At 35.7% G+C, this 24232-nt stretch overlaps 1 protein-coding gene across 2 annotated transcripts in view; it reads left to right on the forward strand.

Annotated features, from left to right (window-relative positions):
• ALCAM (activated leukocyte cell adhesion molecule) overlaps window positions 1-24232 on the forward strand; it is a 210143-nt gene that overhangs the window by 157474 nt on the left and 28437 nt on the right. For both annotated transcript variants that reach the window (XM_042955955.1, XM_042955956.1), the window contains exons 3-8: window positions 2219-2438; window positions 9496-9560; window positions 11005-11092; window positions 11552-11734; window positions 21183-21310; window positions 22901-23033. In XM_042955955.1, the coding sequence (XP_042811889.1) occupies window positions 2219-2438; window positions 9496-9560; window positions 11005-11092; window positions 11552-11734; window positions 21183-21310; window positions 22901-23033 (817 nt within the window). The remainder of the gene's footprint in view (window positions 1-2218; window positions 2439-9495; window positions 9561-11004; window positions 11093-11551; window positions 11735-21182; window positions 21311-22900; window positions 23034-24232) is intronic.

A 24232-nucleotide genomic window follows, 5' to 3' on the forward strand; every position in this document is an offset into this window, starting at 1 on the left:
TCATAAACATTCCTGATGATAATTCAGGGAATAATTTTCACCTAAACTGAACTGGTACAGTGGTAGTGCAAACAATAATGACAATTTTCAAATTGTTAATTAAGCCAAAAGCTTCAGCAATAAACTGATGAGATATGTATGAAGTACCATGTGCTCTAAAAACAGTGTTGATTTGTAGACATAGTACAAAGGCTCTAATTTAATGAAAGATAAATGGTAGGTTTGGAAAGAGTGAAAGGGAGCAAACAGGGGAAGGATGGATTAGCTTTTCCCCACCTGCACAATAATCCCCTGTGAATAGAGATCATAGTTCCCTGAGTCCACACCTCACCCCCACCTCTTCTCCAGCATCTGCCTCAGTGCCTGGGACAGAAGGGGTATCTGACAGCTATCAAGAGCAGTACGGTGCAGTCATGATGGAGCTAGGGTGTGGAACTTCAACCTTGGCTCTCCTGGGACACACTAGCTGGGCTCCTGGATGATTTATTTAAGCAACCTCTGTCTGTACTGTGTAATCTGTAAATGGATCTAATATTGCAACTCTAACCTTCAGGGTTGTTATGAGTATTAAATCAGTTAATGCATGGAGAGCCCAAAGAAGATACCTGGCATATAATTAAATGCTCAAAATTTAATAACTATTATTCATTATGTGAATGTTTGAATATAGAAATATAAGGGACTGGTTTAACATCTTTCTCTCAGTGAAGGAATGATTGAGAGCAAGGATTTGCTTTGTAAACCATGGGAAAATTAAAAAATTTAAGGAGAATATTATTGATGTATTCAGATGTTCAACCAAATAAAACTTTTGGACTCTAAAATTAGCTTAGTAATTACCTTGGCTTGGGGCGCTATAACAAAATACCATAGAGTAGGGAGCTTACACAAAATATATTTATTTCTCATAGTTCTGGAGGCTTGGGAATCTAAGCTCAAGGTGCTCGCAGGTTTGGCTCTTTGTGAAGGTCCTTCTTATTTGCAGAGGAATCTAAGCTCAAGGTGCTCGCAGGTTTGGCTCTTTGTGAAGGTCCTTCTTATTTGCAGACAGCTGCCATTTTGCTATGTGCTCATATGACCTGTGTTTTCATGGAGAGAGAGACCTCTCTTCCTCTTCTTATGAGGCTACTAATCCCATCATAAGGGCACCATCCCAGGACCTCATATAAACCTAATTACCTCTCAAAGGCTTCCCCTCCAAATATCAACACACTGAGGGGTTAGGGCTTCAGCATATGAATTTGGTGGTGACACAAACATTTAGTCCATAACAGTAATAAATATTAATAATTCTAAAAATGTAACTTCCCACAGCACCTTGAACTTTGCCATGTACTTTAAAATATTTTATCATATTTTATTTTCTCAAAGGCCTTGTGAGGTAAGTTAAAGGGATTGGCTGCTATTTTAGAGTAAATTGCTTATTTGGTAAAAAGATTTTTGTGGGAGCAAAGGAAGAGATGAATTATATGTCTCGGGCTCTTGGCATAATTGTTCATGTCAGATTATATTTTATTTTGATAATAAGTTTTTACACGAAAGCTCTTTGAGCTAAGTTTTATGACTCAGATAGCAAAACTATGGATTTTAGTGATTAATCTGATCCTGTTGCTTAATGGACATGATTGTTTCACAAGGGCAAATACTGTTCCTCCATGAAGACTCATTAAATTATGTTATGAGTAAAGGTCAGCTATGTCAGTTTTGGCTGAAACTAAAAGGTGTGGACATTTGAAGTATGTGGATTAAAGTAATGAATATGCAAAAGATAACCGTCCAGGATTTCTAAATTAGTGTTTGCAGCCCATGTGTATGCTTGCTGGGAAGGTTAGCTGAATATCATTTTGTACATTTGCATGTTTGTTTTCATCTATTTTTTTCTTTTATATTAGACCTAATGCCAGCCCTTGTTGGTTTCAGAACAGTCACTAATTCTGTTGTTTGGATGCAAGGAAAGTTAAGACTCCAATAGCTTTGTCTTTCCATTTTCACATATTTAAACTGATAACCTGTAAAAGAACTTACAGCCTCTCCTCTTATGAAGAGTAATTTTCTGTAACCAAAGAATTTATGTGAAGCTCATATCCACAATGACTCTTCGTAGACAGAACTATAAATATTGGTAGAAGAATATGGCCAAGGAAATTGTGTTACTTTGGATGTAATCCTGAAACATCTGAATATGCTTGTTTTTAAAATGTGTTATTTTAATTTTTAGGAAAAGCCCGATGGCTCCCCAGTATTTATTGCCTTCAGGTCCTCTACAAAGAAAAGTGTGCAATACGATGATGTGCCAGAATACAAAGACAGATTGAGCCTCTCAGAAAACTACACTTTGTCTATCAGTAATGCAAGGATCAGTGATGAGAAGAGATTTGTGTGCATGCTAGTAACTGAGGACAATGTGTTTGAGGCACCTACAACAGTCAAGGTGTTCAGTAAGTAGTCTGGGGTGTAACTGCTAAGTGGGATTGATGGCTTGTACTAGAAAATGTTCTTTAGAAAGAAGAGTGAACTCTCTGTGGTGTCTCCACAGCAGGTATCTGTAAAGAGGACTTCTAACGATCTTCATTCTGCTCATGCATGCTGTCAGTGAGGAAAACCAAAAACCTGAATTTCAAATAGGAGTTTTGCAGTGAGGAACTAGAAGAATATTCTCTGTTGTTTTGTTGGGTAAAATTTCCTGTGATATGAAGTACTACCAAGTGAAAACTGGCATGTGATCTTTAACTTTCACTGACACGTACAAATAAATGTTCTGTGAAATATACATAGCTATATGATACACATATCCGTGCATATCAGGCACATACACACACACACACACACACACACATATATACATACATATATATATGTATTAGGCTGAATAATATAAAATTAAGATTTTGATATATAAAAACAACAAAATACAGGCAAATCCAAGCCATGTTATAAATGAGAAATCTAAGCTTTCTGCATGTGTACATATGTATAGTACTATATACGCACACACGTGCACACACACATATATATCCTGGCCTTTAATGCCGTTGCTATATTTCTTCAAAGTGTTCAGTTGTATTAGCAAATTGCTCCAAAATTAAAAAAAAAAAAGCTCACCACACCCTGAATGTGTATGTGGAATACACCAAGGAGAAAAAGTAGAGTAGGGTTGGAAGAAGTCGGCAGAAGAAACTTGGAGTAATTACTGTAGTCATTATGGCAAAGTTACTTTGCCTAATGATAATATATAGTTAATGTTACTGTGCAAATAGCTATGTAAATGAGTGACTTGAGAAGTTCTAATTAAAACATTTTATCTTTTAATATTCAAATAAAAATCCCACCTCCTATTACATCATAATATTTTAGAAATTACAGGGAGAAAAATAGGTCACAAACGTTTCAGGATGCCAGTCTTTTTTAATTAGGGTAGAAGGTCTCAGTTTTCAATTTTTTCCCTGTTTTCTGATAACTTGACCGCACCTAGAAATTATTAAAATAAATAGGGAAGACAGAAACCTAGAGGGGCTTGCTACTACAGAAAACAATCATGGATTTTCCCCATTTTTCTTAGCCGCATAACAGCCTATGCGACTAAGGAGAACTGTCCCTAAGTATTTACATAGATTTCAAAGCTCCTATGGGCTCATGACATGGATTCAAAGAATGTTTGTACTATCAAAGGAAACCTTTGTTCTCCAGAACCTTGTAAAAGCAATTATATGTTTCAATTGATTACCTTTCAGCTTAGAAGGCACTTTCCAGAAAACATCCACCCTTTTCAGTCATTTTATGACTCAAACCAAATTCCAAGTATTTGCCAGTCATGCCTTCCATTAAATATCCCAAATAATATGCATCCTTTATTTACCAGTGTTCCATGTATTTTTCTTTTTCTTTCTTTCTTTCTTTCTTTCTTTCTTTCTTTCTTTCTTTCTTTCACTTCACTTTGATGTTATTAGGAAGATGGATGGTGAACTTCTAGGGACACTTTTTGTAAAGAGAATAAACCAAAATATTTTTTTTTTATTAGGCCATGATGTCATAAATATAAGTACACAACAAGAATGTCGCACAGTAGGTAGAGATTAAGTCACAGCTCCCTGAAGGTTACATGTATTGATTTGTCATTGTCGGGTTTCTTTTTCACTGTGTTAAAAATTATCAAATAGCAAGATGGTCTACAGGAAAGTTGAGAAAATCCAGGTTGTTTCCTTTAGAAGAATCATTTGTGACAATTTTCAGAATACACTTTAAAAATATCATACAGCAATCTGAAAAAAAAAATCCAGTTGGTCTACTTTGATAAAATTTGTATGCTATTTTGGAATACAGAGGATTTCCATGATTGTGAAAACAAACTCACACCCCACATACTGTCAGCACCTCCCTACCCCCCCTCTCTTTTGAATGTTGTTGAAAACAAAGTGATTCTCAGAAACAGAATTTGCATTCTAGGCTCTGGGCCAGGGAGAATTTAAACAGACAAGTTACACACTCTTGAAAATGGCATTTTATATTAGAAGCTGTGGGACCTCCAAGTCCAGTTAAATGAACAGCGCAGCTCATGATAAGGAAAGTGTTTGCAAAAGCATATAGAGGCTTTGCTTTTTTAAAAAAATAATGAATTTACTTTGGGTCACATTTTGTGAAGCAAACAACAGCTGTGACAGGGAGGCTTTTATTCTGTGCATGTATATATTGCAGGCACTTAAGAGTTACTAGACTCATCAATCAGTCCTCTGTTTCCTTCTGTCAAATCACCTAGCAACATGCACTGTGTACTATAGAATCAAGTATGGTTAACGTGAGCTAATCCCAGATCAGCTTGCTGCAGAGTGCCATCCTCATGGGCAAACTCAAACTGTTTTTATTCAAAGTGAGGCCATGACTGATGACTCTGTTACCTCTGATGTAGGTTTGTTTGTTTAGTTTTAAACTGTATCTCAGATACAATAGTCATGCCCATAAAGCAAGCCAGATTCAAATAAGTCCCATTTTTTATTGCCACTAGTACAGCTTTTTATTTTCTTTTTCCTTTTTTTAAAGTTTATTTATTTTGAGAGAAAGACAGCAAGCAGGGGAGATACAGAGAGAAGGAGAGAGAGAATCCCAAGCAGGCTCTATGCTGTTAGCACAGAGGCCTAGTGCAAGGCTCAAACTCATAAACCATGAGATCATGACCTGATCCCAAACCAGGAGTACAACACTTAACCGACTGAGCCACCCAGGTGCCTCTTGCACAGCTTTTTAAAAAATAATTGGATGGCATCAGAATTAAACTGTGTTTGCATTTCATGCACATTTGAAGTTCATAAAAAAATTTCAGAAACAACAGTAGAGACTTTAAAGGTCTGAAAGATTCATTGCAGTCATTGTACAAAAGTCTTGGAGCTCAAAAGAGTACCCAGATTGCCAACTGGCTGTCAGTAGTTTAACAGAAACATCACCGACTGGTTATCAGAAGACCTGGCTTTGTTAGGTCTGCTGCTAATTTCTGACTTTGGGGAGGTTTACTAGTCTGGCACTACGATTCTCTCATCAACAGTAAAATGACTGCTTTGAACTTGTGGGTGGTTTTCCCACTGTGTTCCTAGGATTTTCTTGAGTAGCTAATGAAGAGGGCTGGTAGGTCAGGTGAGGCACTGCTTCGATTAGTTAGCCTTCCACCCACTAGATATTTCAAAGTTTTTTTGTGATAATTCATTTAGGAACAACAACACAAAAGGGAGAATGGCTCTAGCTCTAAAAAGGCATTTGAAAACCACAGTCTAGGCTAATTGGTAAGCCCTCCTGTACTCTACTGTCTGGTGTTAAAAGGAAGACTGTTTCCATGACAGAGTCGGTGGACACTTGGACCAGCTCTTCCCTTAGAGATGGGCAGTGCTGGTTGACTTCAAACAGTTACTTTAGAGCTTTCATTTGAACACTGTTCTCCATGTTTTATTAGAACTGAGCATCCTTCCTCTCCCCCTGCCCTGTAAAAGTTAATCAACCTGCAAGGAATTTTTTTTTTTTTTTTAACTGAAGGAAGCAGAAAATGACCTATTTAACAAATGAGACCTACACAGTATATTTTATTTTGATTCTCTAAATATAAAAAGTACTTTCCCCATCTCTTGAGGAAAATAAGCTATAAGAGGTAAAGTACTCTTACAAAGTACAAAGTACTTTATGACAAAGTACTTTATGACAAAGTACTGAGAAGCTCTCGTGAATCAATGTAACCAGTGCACCTTTTTTTTTCTTTCTTTCCTCCCATATCGAATTGAGCTGTCCTATGTGTGGTGTTTGGTAATAGCACTGTATATTGTGGGTGATATAGGAAGTTTTGTCTTCATCACTTCATCCTCAGCTGGCTGTGATGCTCTTGCAAAATTATTTTACTAATGCAAATAAATTTCTTGTATGACTTTTCCTTTCAATTCTACATTCAGTTATGAATCCCTAAATTATAGTAAGACATAATTCATGTAAAGTTTTTTTTTTTTTTAAACACTTCGGAATCAATATGCAATTTTGCTAAAATAGTACGTGTCCTCTTTTATGGCTCTCCAACTAATACCCATTGATTGTTACAAACTAATGTAAGAAAATTACATATAAAATATCTAGTGGGTTTGCAACCAAAGTTTGGGAGAAAAGAACTCAAAGAATTCCAGTAGCTATTACCATTATTCCACAATACCCACTGTGACTCTTCCAAATAAAAAAAAATGAGTTACAAAGTGGAGTGGCCTAAACTTTAAGCACTCTTCACCAGGTTTCCTGTTTTTTCCAGTTTCATTTTATTGAAAAAACTATACATTTTAAAAAATGTTTATGGAAGAAACGTAAACATGGCCATGTGTAAAGGACCAACATTTGTAACACAACAAGTATTTATGATCTTATGTGCACTGGACATCACAAGGTTACGAAACAGAAGAATATATATATATTCTGCATAAGAGGACATATGCGCCCAGCCGTTGTGGTATATAGTTTTTTTTTTGGCAAACTTAGAAAGTAATGAAGCTTAGCAACACCACCCACCTACATTTTGTATTAAGAGCCTCAATTAAAAAAAAAAAAGGAACCTCAGATTTTTTTTCAGTTGATTTTTCATATCTCTTTGTATATTCCAGGCATAGATACTACTGAAGGGGAAACAAACAAAAAAATTGTTCTTTTTTTCTTCTTAATTTTGATTCTTGATTGACTACATAAATTAATTTAATATCTTACCTCTCTTATGCTCTCAGAGAGGTATCACTAAATAATTGATTTTGGTTCCCAGAGAACTTTGGCTTACTTACTTAAGCACCAAGAATTTTCATCTTGTTTTAATATTTTGAATGTAGCCTTCTCTCAAATGTTTTAGACTTTGGCTTAAAACATAAATTCAGAACGGAATGTAATGTTTTATCGGTAACTCAGGGTTGTAATTGTGGACATTAATGACTTTACATTAAAATAGTGATAACACCAGTGCTTAACTGATATATGGAAGGCTTTAGTCCCCTACCCTGTGTTTCCCAGAAATTGCTGTTTATTTTGACTTTTTTTTGGTCCGCTTTTAATAATTTTTTGGTCACATTTCTAACAGCCAGAATATCAGGTTTCACTTCTTGTTTGTGTTAATGTAATTGTCTCTGTTATACCTTTCCATTCTTCTGTATTTTGTCTATTTTCTCTTTCTTATGTTTTGTTTCTAATCCGTATATTTAGAAAACAATCATCTTATGAAAATTGAATTAGAATTATATTTCTAGAGTCAATAGACTCAATAGTAAGTAGGTGCTCCTATAATTAAAGTGCACAAGCTGAACACATAGGAAGATATACTATTATTATTCATTGTTCCAATTTATAATATAAAATACTTGCAAAAGGGAAATTAACTCTTAATATTAGCATGAAGAAGTTTGCTTTTTTTTTTTTTTTTTTTTACATAGTCTTGGTGATATCCATTTTGCCGTTCCAAAGACTTTTTGTCTTCATCTTTATTTTCTGTAATTGTCTGGGTTGGCAGCATATCTGATAACTGAATTGCAAATTGAGTAATAATTATATAAAAGCCAATTTAATCTAGTTTGGTAGTAAAAATTAAAGGTACTAGAGACAGTAATCCATTAGACCATGAACAAAAGAATAACTGGTTGTTTTTATTTGTGTGTTTATATGAAAATAGAATAGTTTTGCTCCTTGAGATTCACAAAAATCAATACAAAGAGGCAAATTCCATTTTATATAGACTAATTGTTAAAGCAAATTAAAAAGTCCATCAGTGATAGATATGTAACATCAAGGAATAAATAAAGTTTGAATAATGCCTTATTGCTAAGATTTTTAAACATTTATTTATTTATTTTGAGAGAGAGAGAGAGAGAGAGAGAGAGAGAGAGCAAGCAGGGGAGGGGCAGAGAGAATCCCAAGCAGGCTCCGTGCTGTGAGCCCAGAACTGATATGAGGCTTGAACCCAGGAACAGTGAGATCTTGACCTGAGCCAAAACCAAGAGTCAGATGCTTAACTACTTACCCAATTGAGCCACCCAGGTGCCCTGCTGAGATTTTTAATCAGTTCTTTCTGAGGGCTCTCTTAGAATGGATGCTTACAGAACTTCCTATATTTAAAAAAAAAAAAATTTTTTTTTAACGTTTATTTATTTTTGAGACAGAGAGAGACAGAGCATGAACAGGGGAGAGGCAGAGAGAGAGGGAGACACAGAATCTGAAACAGGCTCCAGGCTCTGAGCTGTCAGCACAGAGCCTGACGCGGGGCTCGAACTCACGGACCGTGAGATCATGACCTGAGCCGAAGTTGGATGCTCAACCGACCGAGCCACCCAGGCGCCGTGAGAACTTCCTATATTTAAAATGCTCTTTCCATTATCTCAGTTCCAAATTTGAAGGATATCCCCACATTTAAAGTTTCGTAATGTGACTTCACTTTAAAGATGAGGTTTGAGATACACAGAAAACTTGAGCTTCTATATCCCTTAACTCCTTTTAGTTACCATGATTTTAGAGCCATGATTCTCAGTGTGCCTGAGAATCTTATAGGAAACTTGTTTTAAAAAGTAGATTTATATAGGACTTCCCTAGATACTCTGATTCTGCATTTTTAACAAGTACCCACTGTGGATTCAGGTCTTCACCTAAGTAGCTGGAAGTTATTAGTAAATAGAAAGTACACATGATAATCAATTGGAAACAACATTCATATTAGTATATTAACCTCTGTTTCACTATCAAATCCATATTCACTGTATAAAGCATTCAGAAAACATTACCAGTATTTTATTTAAAGGTGTAATAGGCATTTAAAATAGTATTTAATATAATAAAGCAAATATTGGGAGGTAGTGGGCTAACCAGATACCTTAATTACAGATTATATGGGGATGTGGTCTTTATTGCTTGCGCTTGTTTTTCTTTGAATAAGTGAATTCTTTTTCTATAATCCAAATCATAAATGTCTTTTTGTTCCTTCATGTGTACTTAATACCTTTCTCTACTTAACTTTAGAGCAACCATCTAAACCTGAAATTGTAAGCAAAGCACCTTTTCTCGAAACAGAGCAGCTAAAACAGGTAAGAACTTGGATTAATTGCCTTCACTTAGCTTAATGTTAAATGTCTTCTCCTGGCTTCAGATGCCAGGACAAATAAGGATAGACTTTGCTCTTATGGAGGTGGCAAGGTTGCCAGTGCCAATCAGAAAGTCTGCCCGAGTTAGAGTGGGAACACGGAGGGTGATGTAATCATTTCTGAAGGGAGAAGAGTGGGGAAGAATCAGACATCAGCCTTTCTTGTTTGAATGAACTGAATGTTAAGTGGAGTCGTGAAAGATGAGTAGATTTTCTCCAAGCCAAGGGTAGAAAGGCTTTCCAACAACATGATATACTATGACATGAAGGAGAATGGCATTTTTAGGAAGCATCAAGTTATTCACTTCGCTGGAACTTTGTGTAGCAGAACAGTGGGCAAGAGAGTACAATAAAAGATAAATCTGGAGAAGTAAAGAGAAGCTGGGTTATGACAAGCCTTATGTAATGGTGGGAGTTTGGACTTTATCCTATTGACAGATCAAACTGTTGAAAAGTTGAGGTAAAGATGTGGTAAGATCAGATTTGAACAATCGCATTAGCAGAAGTGTGAAGAGAGGCTGTATTGAGAAGGGACAAACTGGAGTTTATATTTGGGCTAATGGACTAATGATATTATTTTCACTAACTGAAATACCTAAATTTTCCTTTGTGAAGAAAAAAAACAAACAGTTCTTTGAATCAGATTAAATTTTTCTGCATAACAGGGGTGCCTGGGTGGCTCAGGTTGGTAGAGCCTCCAACTCTTGGATTCAGCTCAGGTCATGATCTGGTGGCTTGTGAATTCAAGCCTTGCCTCAGGCTCTGTGCTGACAGTGTGGAGCCTGCTTGGGATTCTCTCTTTCCCTCTCTATCTCTCTGTCTGTCTCTCAAAATTAATAAATAAACTTAAAAAAAAATTTTTTTAATCTTTAAAAAATTTTTACTGCATCACATTTTTTAACAATGCTAGCTATTAAAGTTATAACACGTTTGCAAAAGAGTGGTGGGAATTATAGATTTGGTAAGTATATAAGTGTATGTATCTGAACTTGATATAGTACAAGACTGGAGAGGCAGCCCCACTTAATGACTCTTGCATACTAAGATCTGTGAACCATGGGAAAAGCCAATGTTAATGTAGTTATGTTATTTAGTTAATGTTAAAAATGAATAATGTCGAAATGAATTTGGTAATGCTTTTAAATGAATGTGATTTTATTAAAAGTGGCAGCATCTATTGCATATTTTTAAATGGGCAAGACCATAATTTTAAGTATGAGACCTTGTTTTTAATGCAAGAGAGCATTTATTCAGTCCCTCGTCCATGCTCAGATAATGAATGGGTCAGGGAACCTTTGGAAAAACTGCATCCTCTGAGGAGTCTAAAACTTTCAAATTGACAACCACTGATGGAAACAAGGTAGCAACATTCCCTCTTCTTTTTGCAGTTGGGAGACTGCATTTCAAAAGACAGTTATCCAGATGGCAACATCACGTGGTACAGGAATGGAAAAGTGCTACAACCCCTTGAAGGAGGTGGGTATGCAGTGGGCAATAAATTCAGATGACCTATTTTGACTTTCTCTTCTCTTGGCATTCCTTAGACTGTCCTGCATCTAAACATATTGCCCTCTTTGATCTATGACTCTATGCTTTGTTACTTTAAGTAACCATTAAGTCATTAAGTGATTCTTTAAAACATCATTTTAGCCCTTGTGTGGAAGAATCAAGAGCAGAGAAAAATTATTTCTGTATATGGCATGTTCTAGACATTAATTAAAGTGAGTGGGAGATAGGATTCCAGGATTCTATTTCTGTCTATTTCTCTGATTTCATCATTCTGAAAAGACATTCTACCTCAGTACATGTCAATTTTCCCTCCTGTTAAATATAGTAAGAAGGACAAAACCACTTCTCAAAGATTTTGCAACATTCTATTAAGTGTTGTGATTTTCCAATGAAAGATGCTATCATTAGTATTCTTATTTTCTTCAGTGGTGGTCATAATTTTTAAAAAGCAAATGGACCCGGTAACTCAGCTCTATACCATGACTTCATCCCTGGAATACAAGGCAACCAAGGCTGACATACAAATGCCATTCACCTGCTCTGTGACATATTTTGGACCATCTGGCCAGAAAACAGTTCATTCTGAGCAAGCAATCTTTGATATTTATTGTAAGTAACTATATAATTATGCAATTTAATTTCTGAGAGTATTCAAACGGTATTAATCTTCTAAGTCCCAATCCACATGCTCTTTGAATTCTGCTTTCAACCCCCCATTTCTGTTCTTCACTCAAATAATATCTTTCTCCTTGGAAGACCTTTTAAAATGAATGCTTAACTATCCTATGAAACCTTTCACTTTCCATTTGTCATTTTTGAACATCTCTTCTGTATTCTGCTAGATGCTAAATTCCTTAAAGACATGATCTCTGACTTAGTCTGACCCCTTTGGGTAGTCCTTAGCCTGGCACATGGCTATGAATTTTGTAAGAGTTCAAAATGCCATCTGATTACTTTCTGAATGAATGACAGATGAATAGAGGCTTATGACTGATTGGTCTTCTAGATATGGGATTTCCATTTTAATGAAAAAATGTATTTTAATAATGAGATCAATTGCATAAGTTTAAATAGGATGTTGTATTCCAAGACATTTGGTTAACTTTATTTAATAGATTGGAAACATAGAATATTATACTAAAAAGGAACCTTCTTGATCATCTGATCTAACAACATTATTTTACTCAGCAGTAAAGTGAGGGTCAGAGACTTGACCTAAAGTGCCGTGGAGACTGGGTTAGAATCCTTTTCTGCAATGTTGTTCTCTATACTGTAAGGCAGGTGCCAAGACTCAGAGCAAACATACTCATAATGCAGACCCAGTGCAGTGTGTTTCTAGAAGAGGAGCTTAACTGCTTTTGGTCTCAGTTTGGAAAAAAAAATAACTCATAGTGTTGTTATGGAGATTAAGTGAAATCACAGATCTAAAATAGCATCCTATATCACTCATTAAACTCTTGTTATTAAGTTAGTGTTATTATTACTATACGATCATTATTACTATGTAAGCATAGAACTAGAGATATCACTTTTGGAGAAATGTAAGAAAGCATGTCATTATTTTTAAAAAATGAATCAAAACTTCTTATAATACTACCGTATGGGTAGAATAACCTAGTACTTCTGCATCTACTCTGGAGAAAGAATAGAAATGCCAGTTGAGCCTTTGGAGAGTTTTGTCTCATCTACATTTCTATTTTGGTTCCATAAAATGCAGAATATTATATAGAAACAAAACTAAAATTCCACTCGCCCTAACAAGAAGAGATTGTTTTGCCTTAAACGTTGTATGTAAGTTTCAACTTGACTTAAAAGCGAGGATTTAAAAGATTTCACTATGTACAGCTTATCTAACATCAAACTATTATTTCTGTAAGTAAAGGCAGAATTCTGTCTGTTCAAAAATATCCAGTTGGAAATAAACTATCTTGGTGTAAGTGCAAGAGTACAAGATAGGAAAGAGCATCAAGATGAGTAATAAGGATGGGGAAATTGGCTTAAGAAAAAACAGGAATGTATGTATCAGTCATGAGGAGTTGGGTAGGCAGAAAAGTCCTTGGAAGAATAAGAAGGAAATGATTTTATTGTGGCTGGATGTGGGGGGGAGGGGGTGCATTTGGCACGGCTTTTAAGAAGGCAAAATGTATGCAGTGCTGGGCTTCACAGTAAAGATATAAAAGTGCTTAAGATATAGTCCTGGCATTCAAGGAGTTTACTACTCCAATAGAGAAACAAGATAACTACATCAGGAGGAAATTGTCAGTGCAAGGTTGCAAGTGGTAAGTGACACTCAGAACTCAGTAAAATAGCCCCCAAAGCTCAGATGCCCAAGGACAGTGATTCTCAGGCTTTTGTGTGCATCAGAATCACCAGAAGGACTTAGAACACAGATCACTGGATCCTGCTCTGAAGTTTCTCATCCAGTAGTTGTGGGGAAGGGTCCAGCACTTTGCATGTGTAACAAATTCCCTGGTGATACTCATGCTGTTCATCAGAGGACCACACTTGGAGACCCACTGCTCTAGGTGACTTCAGAGAGGAGAAGGAGGGAGCTAAACAGAAGGGACAAAGAATACATTCATAATATAGAAATTTGATCAATTTATCTTGAGAAAGATGCACTAGTCTACTCCTACCCTTGTCTCCCTTACCCTGTCCAGTCAGTAATAAAGTTTTATAGAATCTAGTTCTTTAATCTTTATGTTTGTCTGATTCTGCCTCTGACGCTGCCTAAGAATATGCCACCATTTGTCATCGCCAGTATTTCTGTGATTTCCAAAATAATATTCCTTTTGTTCACTCCAAACTGCCCTCCAAGCTGCTGCCAGAAATATCTTTCTAAAAACAAATGTGACCATGTTAGTGCTGTGTGATGACAGTTTTTTAATGACTCCTCAGATCTCTCAGATTAACCTTCACACCCCAAATATTGTTTCTTCCATGTTTTAATTTAAATTCCAGTTAGTTAACATACAGTGTAATATTAGTTTCAGGGGTAGGATTTAGTGATTCATCACTTACATACGACACCAGGTACTCATCACAAGTGCAGTGCCCTCGTTAATCCCCACCACCCATTTAACCCAACTCCTGCACATCTCCTCTCCAGCAGCCCTCAGTTTGTTCTCTATAGTTAAGAGTCTGTTTTATGGTTTGCCTCTCTCTCTTTCTTTTCCCCTATGTTCTTCTGTTATGTTTCTTAAATTCTATATATGAGTGAAATCATATGTTTCTTTCATAAAATTGTCTTTGATTTATGTTGCTTAGCAAGATACTCTCTAGCTCCATCCACACCATTGCAAATGGCAAGATTTCATTCTTTTTATGGCTGAGTAATATTCCATTATGTGTGTATGTGTATGTGTGTGTATATTCCATTGTGTGTGTGTGTGTGTACGTGCATACAAACACACATCCCACTCTTCTTTATCCATTCATCAGTTGATAGACATTTTGGCTCTTTCCATAATTTGACTATTGATAATCCTGCTATAAACATCAGGGTGCAAATAACTTTCAAATTAGTATTTTTGTATCCTTTGGGTAAAGGATAGTGTAATTTCTGGGTCATAGGGTAGTTCTATTTTTAACTTTTTGAAGAACCTCCATACTGTTTTCCAGAGTGACTGTACCAGTTTGCATTCCCACCAATGGTGCAAGAGGGTTCCCCTTTCTCTGCATCCTTGCCAATGCCTGTTGTTTCCTGTATTGTGAATTTTAGCCATTCTGACAGGTTTGAGGTGATATCTCACTGCAGTTTCGATTTCAGTTTCCCTGATGATGGGTAATACTGAGCATCTTTTCATATGTCTGTTAGCCATTTGTATGTCTTCTTTCGAAAAATGTCCATTCATGTCTTCTGCCCATTTTTTAACTGGGTTATTTATTTTTTGGATGTTGAGTTCTATACATTTTTGTATATTTGGATACTAATCCCTTATCAGATATGTCATTTGCAAATACATTCTCCCATTCTGAAGATTGGCTTTTAGTTTCATTGATTGTTTTGTTCACTGTGCAGAAGCTCTTTATCTTGGTGAGGTCCCTTTATAGTTCAGGTTTCTTTTGTTTCTCTTGCCTCAGAAGACATATCTAGACATATCTATGAAGAAATTGCTACGGCTGATGTGAAAGAGGTTACTGCCCTTGTTGTCCTCTAAGATTTTGATGGTTTGCAGTCTCACAGTTAAGTCATTCATCCATTTTGAATTTATTTTTGTGTATGGTGTAAGGAGGTGATCTAGTTTCATTCTTTTGCATGTTGCTGTCCAGTTTTCTCAGCACCATTTGTAAAGAGGCTATCTTTTTTCCATTGGATATTCTTTCCTGCTTTGATAAAGTTTAGTTGATCATATAGTTGTGGGTCCATTTCTGAGTTTTCTATTCTGTTCCATTGATCTGTGTCTGTTTTTGTTCCAGTACCATACTGTCTTGATGACTATAGCTTTATAATATAGATTAAGGTTCAAAATTGTGATGCCTCCAGCTTTGCTTTGCTTTTCCAAGGTTGCTTTGGCTATTTGGGGTCTTTTGTGGTTCCATACAAATTGTAGGATTGTTTGTTCTAGCTCTGTGAAAAATGCTGGTGGTATTTTGGGTAGAGATTGCATCAAATGTGTAGATTGCTTTGGGTAGTATCAACATTTTTGTTAAAATGTTTTTATTCTTCCATTCCAAGAGCAGAGAAAGTTTTTGCATTTCTTTGTGTCATCTTCCATTTCTTTAATGAGTGCTTCATAGTTTTCAGATCTGTACTCTGAAAACTTTTACCTCTTTGGTTACATTTATTCCTAGGTATTTTATGGTTTTTGGTGCAATTGTAAATGGGATTGATTCCTTGATTTTTTTTGTTCTGCTGCTTCATTATTGGTTTCTGGACATTGATTTTGTGTCCTGTGACTCTACTGAATTCATGTATGAGTTCTAGCAATTTTTGGTGGCGTCTTTCAGGTTTCTACACAGAGTATCATGTCATCTGCAAATAGTGAAAGTTTGACTTCTTCCTGGCTGATTGGATGGATTTTATTTCTTTTTGTTGTTTGATTACTGAGACTGGAACTCCCAGTACTATGTTAAATAATAGTGGTGAGAGTGAACATCTTTATCTTGTTCCTGATGGTAGAAGAAAAGGTCTTAGTTTTTCCCCATTGAGGATGATATTAGCTGTTTTTGTTGTTGTTGTTGTTGTTTATGTGGCCTTTATTATGTTGAGGTATATTCCCTCTATCCCTAATTTCTTTAGGGTTTTTATCAAGAATGGATGTTGTACTTTGTAAAATGTCCTTTCTGCATCTATTGATAGTATCATGGTTCTTATCCTTTCTTTTCTTAATGTTGGTGTATTAACGTTGATTGATTTGCACATATTGAACCACCCTTGCAACCAAGGAATAAATCCCACTTGATCATGGTGAGTGATTCTTTTAATGTACTGTTGGATTCAATTTGCTAGTATTTTGTTGAGAATTTTTGTGTCCATGTTCATCAGGGATATTGGCCTATAATTCACTTTTTTAGTGGAGTCTTTGTTTGGTTTTGGAATTAGGTTAATGCTGACCTCATAGAATGAGTTTGGACGTTTTCCTTCCTTTTCTAGTTTTTGGAGTAGTTTGAGAAAAATAGGTATTATCTCTTCTCTAAATGTTTGGTAGAATTCCCCTGTGAAGCCTTCTGGCCCTGGACTTATGTTTGTTGGGAGATTTGTGATTATTGATTCAATTTCTTTGCTGGTTTTTGGTCTGTTCGCATTTTCTGTTTCTTCCTATTTCAGTTTTGGTAGTTTATATGTTTCTAGGAGTTTATCCATTTTTTCCAGATTGTCCAATTTGTCGCCATATAATTTTTCATAATATTCTCTTATAAGTGTTTGTATTCTTGTTATGTTGGTTGTTATTTCTTCTGTCTCATTTGTGATTTTATTTATTTGGATCCTTTCTTTTTTCTTTTTGGTAAGTCTGGCTAGGGGTTTATCAATTTTATTAATTTTTTCAAAGAACCAGCTCCTGGTTTCATTGATCTGTTCTAGCTGTTTGTTTGTTTCTGTATCCTTTATTTCTCTTCTAATTTTTATTATTTCCCTCCTTCTACTGGCTTTAGGCTTCATTTGTTGTTGTTATTCTAGCTCCTTTTGGTGTAAGGTTTAATTATGTATTTGAGATTTTTCTTGCTTCTTGAGGTAGGACTGTATTGCTATATACTTCTCTTTTATGACTGCTTTTGCTACATCTCAAAGGTTTTGGACCTCCATGTTTTCATTCTCATTTGTTTCTCTATATTTCCTTGTTTTTTTCTTTAATGTCCTGTTTGACCTATTCATTCTTGAGTAGGATGTTCTTTAACCTCCATGTATTTGTGGTCTTTCCAAATTTTTTCTTATAGTTGACTTCAAGTTTCATAGCAGTGTGGTCAGAAAATATACATGGTATTATCTCAATGTTTGTTACTTGTCAAGGCCTGATTTATGACCTACTACGTGATCTATTCTGGAGAATGTCCCATATGCACTTAAAAGAATGTGTATTCTTCTACTTTAGAATGAAATGTTCTTGATATATCTGTTTAGTCCATCTGGTCTAGTGTATCATTCAAAGCCCTTGTTTCCTTGTTGATTTTTGCTTTGATGATCTGTCCAGTGATATAAGTGGAGTGTTAAAGTCCTCTTCTATTATTGTATTATTATTGATGTATTCCTGTGTGTTTGTTATTGTTTTACATATTTGGGTTCTTCCAAGTTGGGGGAATAAATATTTACAATTTTTAGGGCTTCTTGTTGGATAGACCCATTTATTATGATATAGTGCCCCTATTTGCCTCGTTATAGTCCTTGGCTTAAAATCTAGTTTTCTGATGTAAGAATTGCTACCCTAACTTTCTTTTGGCATCGATTTGTGCGCTGAATGTTTTTCTATCCCCTCACTTTCAATCTGCAGGGGTCCTTAGGCCTAAAATGAGTCTCTTGTAGGCCGCATATAGATGGGTCTTGTTTTTATTTTTTAATCAATTCTGATACCCTATGTATTTTGATTAGAGCTTTTAGTTCATTTACACTCAGAGTAATTATTGATATATATGAATTAAGTGCCATTTTATGACTTGTTTTGTCATTGTTCTGGAGATTTTCTCTGTCCCTTTCTAGTCTTTGTCATTGTCATTCTTTCTTTCCTATTCAAAGAGTTCCCTTAAATAGTTCTTACAGGACTGGTTTAGTGATCACAAACTCCTTTAATTTTTGTTTGTCTGGAAAACTCTTTATCTCTCCTTCTACTCTGAATGATAGCCTTGCTGGATAGAGTATTCTTGCCTGCAGATTTTTCCCATTCAGCATGTTGAATATATTATGCCACTCCCTTAGGACCTGCCAAGTTTCTGTGGAGAGATCTGCTACTAACCTTATTGGTCTTCCCTTATAAATTATGGACTTCTTTTGTCTTGGTGTTTTTAGGATTTTTTTTATCTTTATATTTTGTAAATTTAACTACAATATGTCTTCGTGTTGACCTGGTTTTGTTGATTTTGAGGGAGCTCTCTGTGCCTCTTGGCTTTGGATGTTGGTTTCCTTCCCCAGATTAGGAAAGTTTTCACCTATAATTTCCTCAAATAAAACTTCTGCCCCTATTTCTCTCTCTTCTTCTGGAACCTCTGTGATCTGAATGTTACCATGTTTGATGGAGTCTTGGGATTCCCTAAGTCTGCTTTTGTGAACCAAGCTTTTTCTTTCCCTCTTCTCTTAACACTCCCAATTTTGATATGCCTCGAATCTCTTGCAGCCATGGTCTCAATCTTTACCACTTCACTGTATCTTCTTCCATCTTGTTCTGTTTTCCAGATGCCTCCCATAGAATACTGCTTACTTGCCTATCCATTTGCTGTCACTACCTTACTTTTATTTTCTAGCAAACACCTGCTTATTCTTTAAAACCCAGCTATAGCATCAACTCCTACAATATCCTTCCCAGTCTTATGCATCTATAAGCTACCAATGATCACATTATATGCAATTTTTATGTTGTTAGACCTTATAAATAGATTGAAAATCATGCTGTTTTCAACTTTATAACTTTAGCACTTAGTGCCTGCACAAAATAAATATTTGCTAAACAAATGAATTCATGATTGGGCAGAGCATAAATGGAAAGATGGGACAAGGAAAATTTAAAATAGACTCTTGCTTATTATGTAGTGGTATATATAGGTATATACTTGAACTAGTTGAAGGCAATTATGGGTACAAGGTTAAGAAATTTTTATTTCAATCTTCACATATTGGTATCACATGAAGGATCTTGCATATCATTGTAATATTCAAAACACTACTTCAAAACTGATTTAAAGGAAATATGTATGTGAAGGATTAGAATGAGGGACTGACTAAAGTTTGAGGGTAGTATTTCAGGTAGCCTATGGGAGAACTTGGATTATAGAAGTGTTAGTAGGAATAAAAGGAGAGAATCAGATGCAAAAAATAGTATTAATCACTAAGACTTGGTGACAGAGTAGATAAGAGAAAGGCAGAATACCTGGCAGAATGATTTACTAATGGACAGAACAAAATAGGGACAACGGGAGAGCAAGTAATGGTTGATTTTGTTTGAGGCATGTTCATTGAACATCTAGAAAGTTACTGTTAAAACTCACATCTCTCTGATCTCATTGTAGTTCTTCAGTTCTCTAATGCAGAGCAGAGCCTATTGAAAGAGGACACAGAGAAGGGAAGTTTTGAAATAAAGCAGAAAGTCAGATAGATTGTGATCCCTATCTGTTCTGATGTCAGTTTTGATTGAGTAGTCTCACAGTGACAAGCAACAGGACAAAACTGTCAGTGAAGGGCCACATAAAAGAGTGAAGAAGACCTAGAAATGGAAGGTCAGAGAGGGGGATGGCAAAAAACAAACTTTATTTACTTTCCAACTCTACTGGGAACTGCTGATCAAGGAACTGCCTCACGGAAATTCAGGAAAACTAACAAAAAGTATATTAAACCAATCACTGTTTACCTTCAGAACATCCTGGGCAAATATTCAGAGAGACCCCATGCATGAAGAAAAGGCAACACAGTAATCTATATCAACCCTTTTAAGTTTTGTATGCATTTTGATTTTGGGAAGAGAAAGAAATGATAGCAAGAGATAGAAAAAAAAAACACCTCTGAATCGATCACTTATTTGTTTTATTAGCTAATAAAAACAGTAAGTCTTCATAGATTATTATTCTACTCCTACTCTTATTCTATTATTCTTATTATCCAGCTATATAACAAGTATGTATATTAGAACGTGGGTCATTTATAACTGCCAACACCCCCTCCTCTTATTTCCTGTTTGCTACATATGGTCCTTTGTATCCAAGCCTTTAATTTTTTTAGTGTTCTACTATTAGCAGTACCCTCTACTAAAGAATACCCTTTAGCCCTATTTTCTCCATAAAAAGTGACTAAAATGGAATGGAAAGTGCACCTTTGCCCCAATGAACAGAACAGAATTACAATACATTTACAGTCCTGTTGACTGGGTTAAGGATCTCCTTCAGTTCACAGGATTCATCTTTTTGAAAACTGATCTACTCTCCTGCATGCCCAAAATCTTGCTGGTTGTTTAGCTCATGTCTCTTTTTATTCAATATAAGGTATTATTATATAAGATGAGCATAGGGGTGACCTAACAGTTTTAGCTACTATGCTAGCTGATCCAGTCTTTCCAAACCGTGAGGTTCATATAATAGAGTTAAATGTCCTTATAATGAAATCATGCAGTGAGATTGTTCCTACTGGTCTTTTACACATAAAATAATTATGGTCATTTCTACCTCAGTTAAAGACATTTTGCTAAGAAGAAATTGGTTTTTATGTAACAAGGTCTCTTTGTAGTTTGCTCTAACCAAGATTAGTACTTGTTTTAGCAAGTAGCTATTAACTTCAATCCCTCTATAAAAAGATACATTTAAGTAATTACCATTACTAGCTTCTTGAGAAAATTGTGTATAATTTAGTCATTTATATTGTATGTACAGAGTAATTTGGTACTTGATGAAAATGGTTAACTTGTGTCTGTGACTCTTGTAGATCCTACTGAACAAGTGACAATACAAGTGCTGCCATCAAAAAATGCCATCAAAGAAGGGGATAACATCACTCTCAAGTGCTTGGGAAATGGTAACCCTCCTCCTGAGGAATTTGTGTTTTACTTACCAGTAAGTGCTTACGGATTATTACTTGGGCTTAACTACTATCATTTTGTCCTGTTGTGTGGCAGCTGGCTGACATTAAAAATTGTACGTACTTGGGCAGCTTGAGAGAGAACGGTGTTGTTCTTGGGGAAAAGGGACACCTGTAGAATGTCCTTTGAAAGTTGTGGGGGGTTTTTTGTGATTGTTTTTGGCATCTGCCAGTGATCCTGCCTTTTCCCTCAGTGTTAAGAGATTTCAGGGGAAAAGAGATAAAAAGCTGCTCATAGGAAACCATAATTACAAACACTCAAGTTTTCATTATCCAGATAAGCTATAAAAATCTCTTCAAAAACAGGTAACTCTAAAATGAAGAATGATGACAGCAAATGGCTTGATGTAGATTCTAGGTCTACCCACAATGCCTTCATGAACACATCTCTGAACCTCCAAAGTAGGACCATTCTGTTGTGTGTTCTATTTAGCTAGATAAAATAAAGCTAGGGGCTATATCTTGCCATCATATATGGTCTTGAAGGGCCAGCCCCTCAGCTTTTATCAGTATCATAGCTGAAAAGAATGATGCAGACAGAGGATAATTTGGAGCATTCCTCTGGGATGTATTCTAGACATCTAGTGGTATGGAGCCAGATAGAGAGAGCTGTCTGAGATACTAGTTAGTTCTCCCAGAGCTCTTCCCAGGTTTGGGTATGACATAACCTTCCACTGAGAGAAGCCATATACAACTTTATATTGCATTTATTGAAGGGATATGTTTACAAATGTCACCTACTACGTTTCTCAGTAATGTTTAAGAATATCATCTACTCCATTACTCAGAAGACTAACATAACTGATTTCTTTTAGACTTAAATATTGGCAGAAAACTTTGTTTCTCCTAATAAATTGACATATTGCTTTTGTTTCATATGCAAATGGACTTCTAAAACTAATTATGTTTCTACTTTGGCTATCCTAATAGCCAAATTTGACAGATTTGACAAATTTGTGTCTTGGTTTTTGGCAATAATATCTAATGATTATGGGTTTTTTGTTGTTGTTGTTGTTACTATGTGCTCTTAGTTCATCTATATTCTTTCTATTCTTAGTTTATTAATTCTTTTCTTTTCTTCACTTTTTAAAAAAATTGTTTTCCTCTATCTTTCTCTTTTTCTCCCCATTCCCTTCATCCCTCCCCCCTCTTCTTCCCTTCCTTTATTCCTTCCTTTCTTATTTTTCTCTCCTTTTTATTTGGATATGTGGTATGTTTTCTTTTAAGCTGCCTCAAATATTTTTGTTGAATTAGTCAAGGCATAAATATAAAATGAAGTTTTAGAATTAAAAAAAAAAAAAGCCTTAACCCTCAAATCCGAGCCATGCTATCAATGGAATAGATGTCATCCATACCATGTATGTGAGCTCCTCAATTTCCTTAGAACCCAAATCTCAGTTATTTTTCCAGAAATCAGATAACACAAACTCTACTCTCATTTGTCCAATCATAGAAACACATTCCTTTTTTTCTTACATAAGAAAATGCCATTTTCATCATGAAATACAACTCATCTCATTGTAGCTACCAAGTGTAATCATCTGACATTTTACCTCTATCAAAAGGGACAGCCTGAAGGAATAAGAAGCTCAAATACTTACACGTTGACAGATGTGAGGCGCAATGCAACAGGAGACTACAAATGCTCCCTGATAGACAAAAGAAGCATGATTGCTTCAACAGCCATCACAGTTCACTGTAAGTCACCTTATTCTTCATTACCAACTTCACTTTAAAGGCCTCTAATAGTCTAGCCGTCTTTTCAAGTAAATTGCAACTATATTTTTCTCAAATGATGTGTGCTTTCAATAGGCTTATTAAGTGCATCAAAGCAAACTCAGCTTTGGTCCAGATTTCCACTGCATTATTGAAATCTGGAGTGGATGTAACAAGTGCAACTTTTGGCAGTGGAAAACTTCCATCTCCTTTCTAAATCTCTTCTATTTGTGCTATTAACAAAATATTCATGGGGATCTTAAAGAAATTACCCGTTTTATATTTTAAGAAAATACTTAGGTGTTCTCAAAGTTCACAGTGTTTGCACTTAGCCCAGAAAAAAAGTATAGATTAAATATATTTTAAATTTTTTATTGCAGAATATCATTAGTGCCCAAACCCAAGCAACATAAAGTTACTATAGACTCAACTTTTGGAAGCAGCAGAGGTAGAGACCACTAAAAGCCATTTATTGTGTGTATAGAAGGATAGAAAATTTCTGGAAATAGAACCTCTTCAAAATCACCCTAAACATACCTATTCATTAACTGTTAACCTGCTTTTGATCTCCATATACTCCAATAGTTATATTTACTCTAGTGTGATAGGAAAAAATATACACACAAAAAAGCACCTTAAGTCCTTTACTTTGAAACTGCTGACAGTCTATATTCTTGATGTACCTGACGCATTATGGAATTGGGGAACTAATTTGAACCGTTCCCCAGTGACACTACAATTTACAGAATGCTTTAGGCAAATGTCAGTCTTGCTTGGAGGTATAGGCCAAACTTTTCTAGTAAGTCCTTTGTACCCAGTAGCACCTCAAGACATGATCCATTGCAAGAAAGTTTCTCTAGACATGATCTGCTATAATCCCATTGAGTCTGAGGGGTTTTGTTGTTTCAAAACCAAAAGAGACTTTTGAAATTGTTCTGAGGTAATGATTGTAAGTCTTTCTTTCTGCCTATAATGCTTGGAAAACATAGAATGGAAGCTAAGACTTTGAGGGAGATACAAAACTATACACTGGGGAAGAGAGTAACCAGATGGTTGCTTTGAGTGTCTGATGTTGGGAGAACACCCTGGGGAACCCTAGAAAAACAGCAAACTGTTAAGAAATGTTCACCACCAGGCCATTTCTCTGTTTGTTCCATGTTCATGTTGTATAGATCTGAGTG

This window comes from Panthera leo, chromosome C2 (assembly GCF_018350215.1).
Source record: "Panthera leo isolate Ple1 chromosome C2, P.leo_Ple1_pat1.1, whole genome shotgun sequence".
Taxonomy (NCBI): Eukaryota; Metazoa; Chordata; class Mammalia; order Carnivora; family Felidae; genus Panthera; species Panthera leo.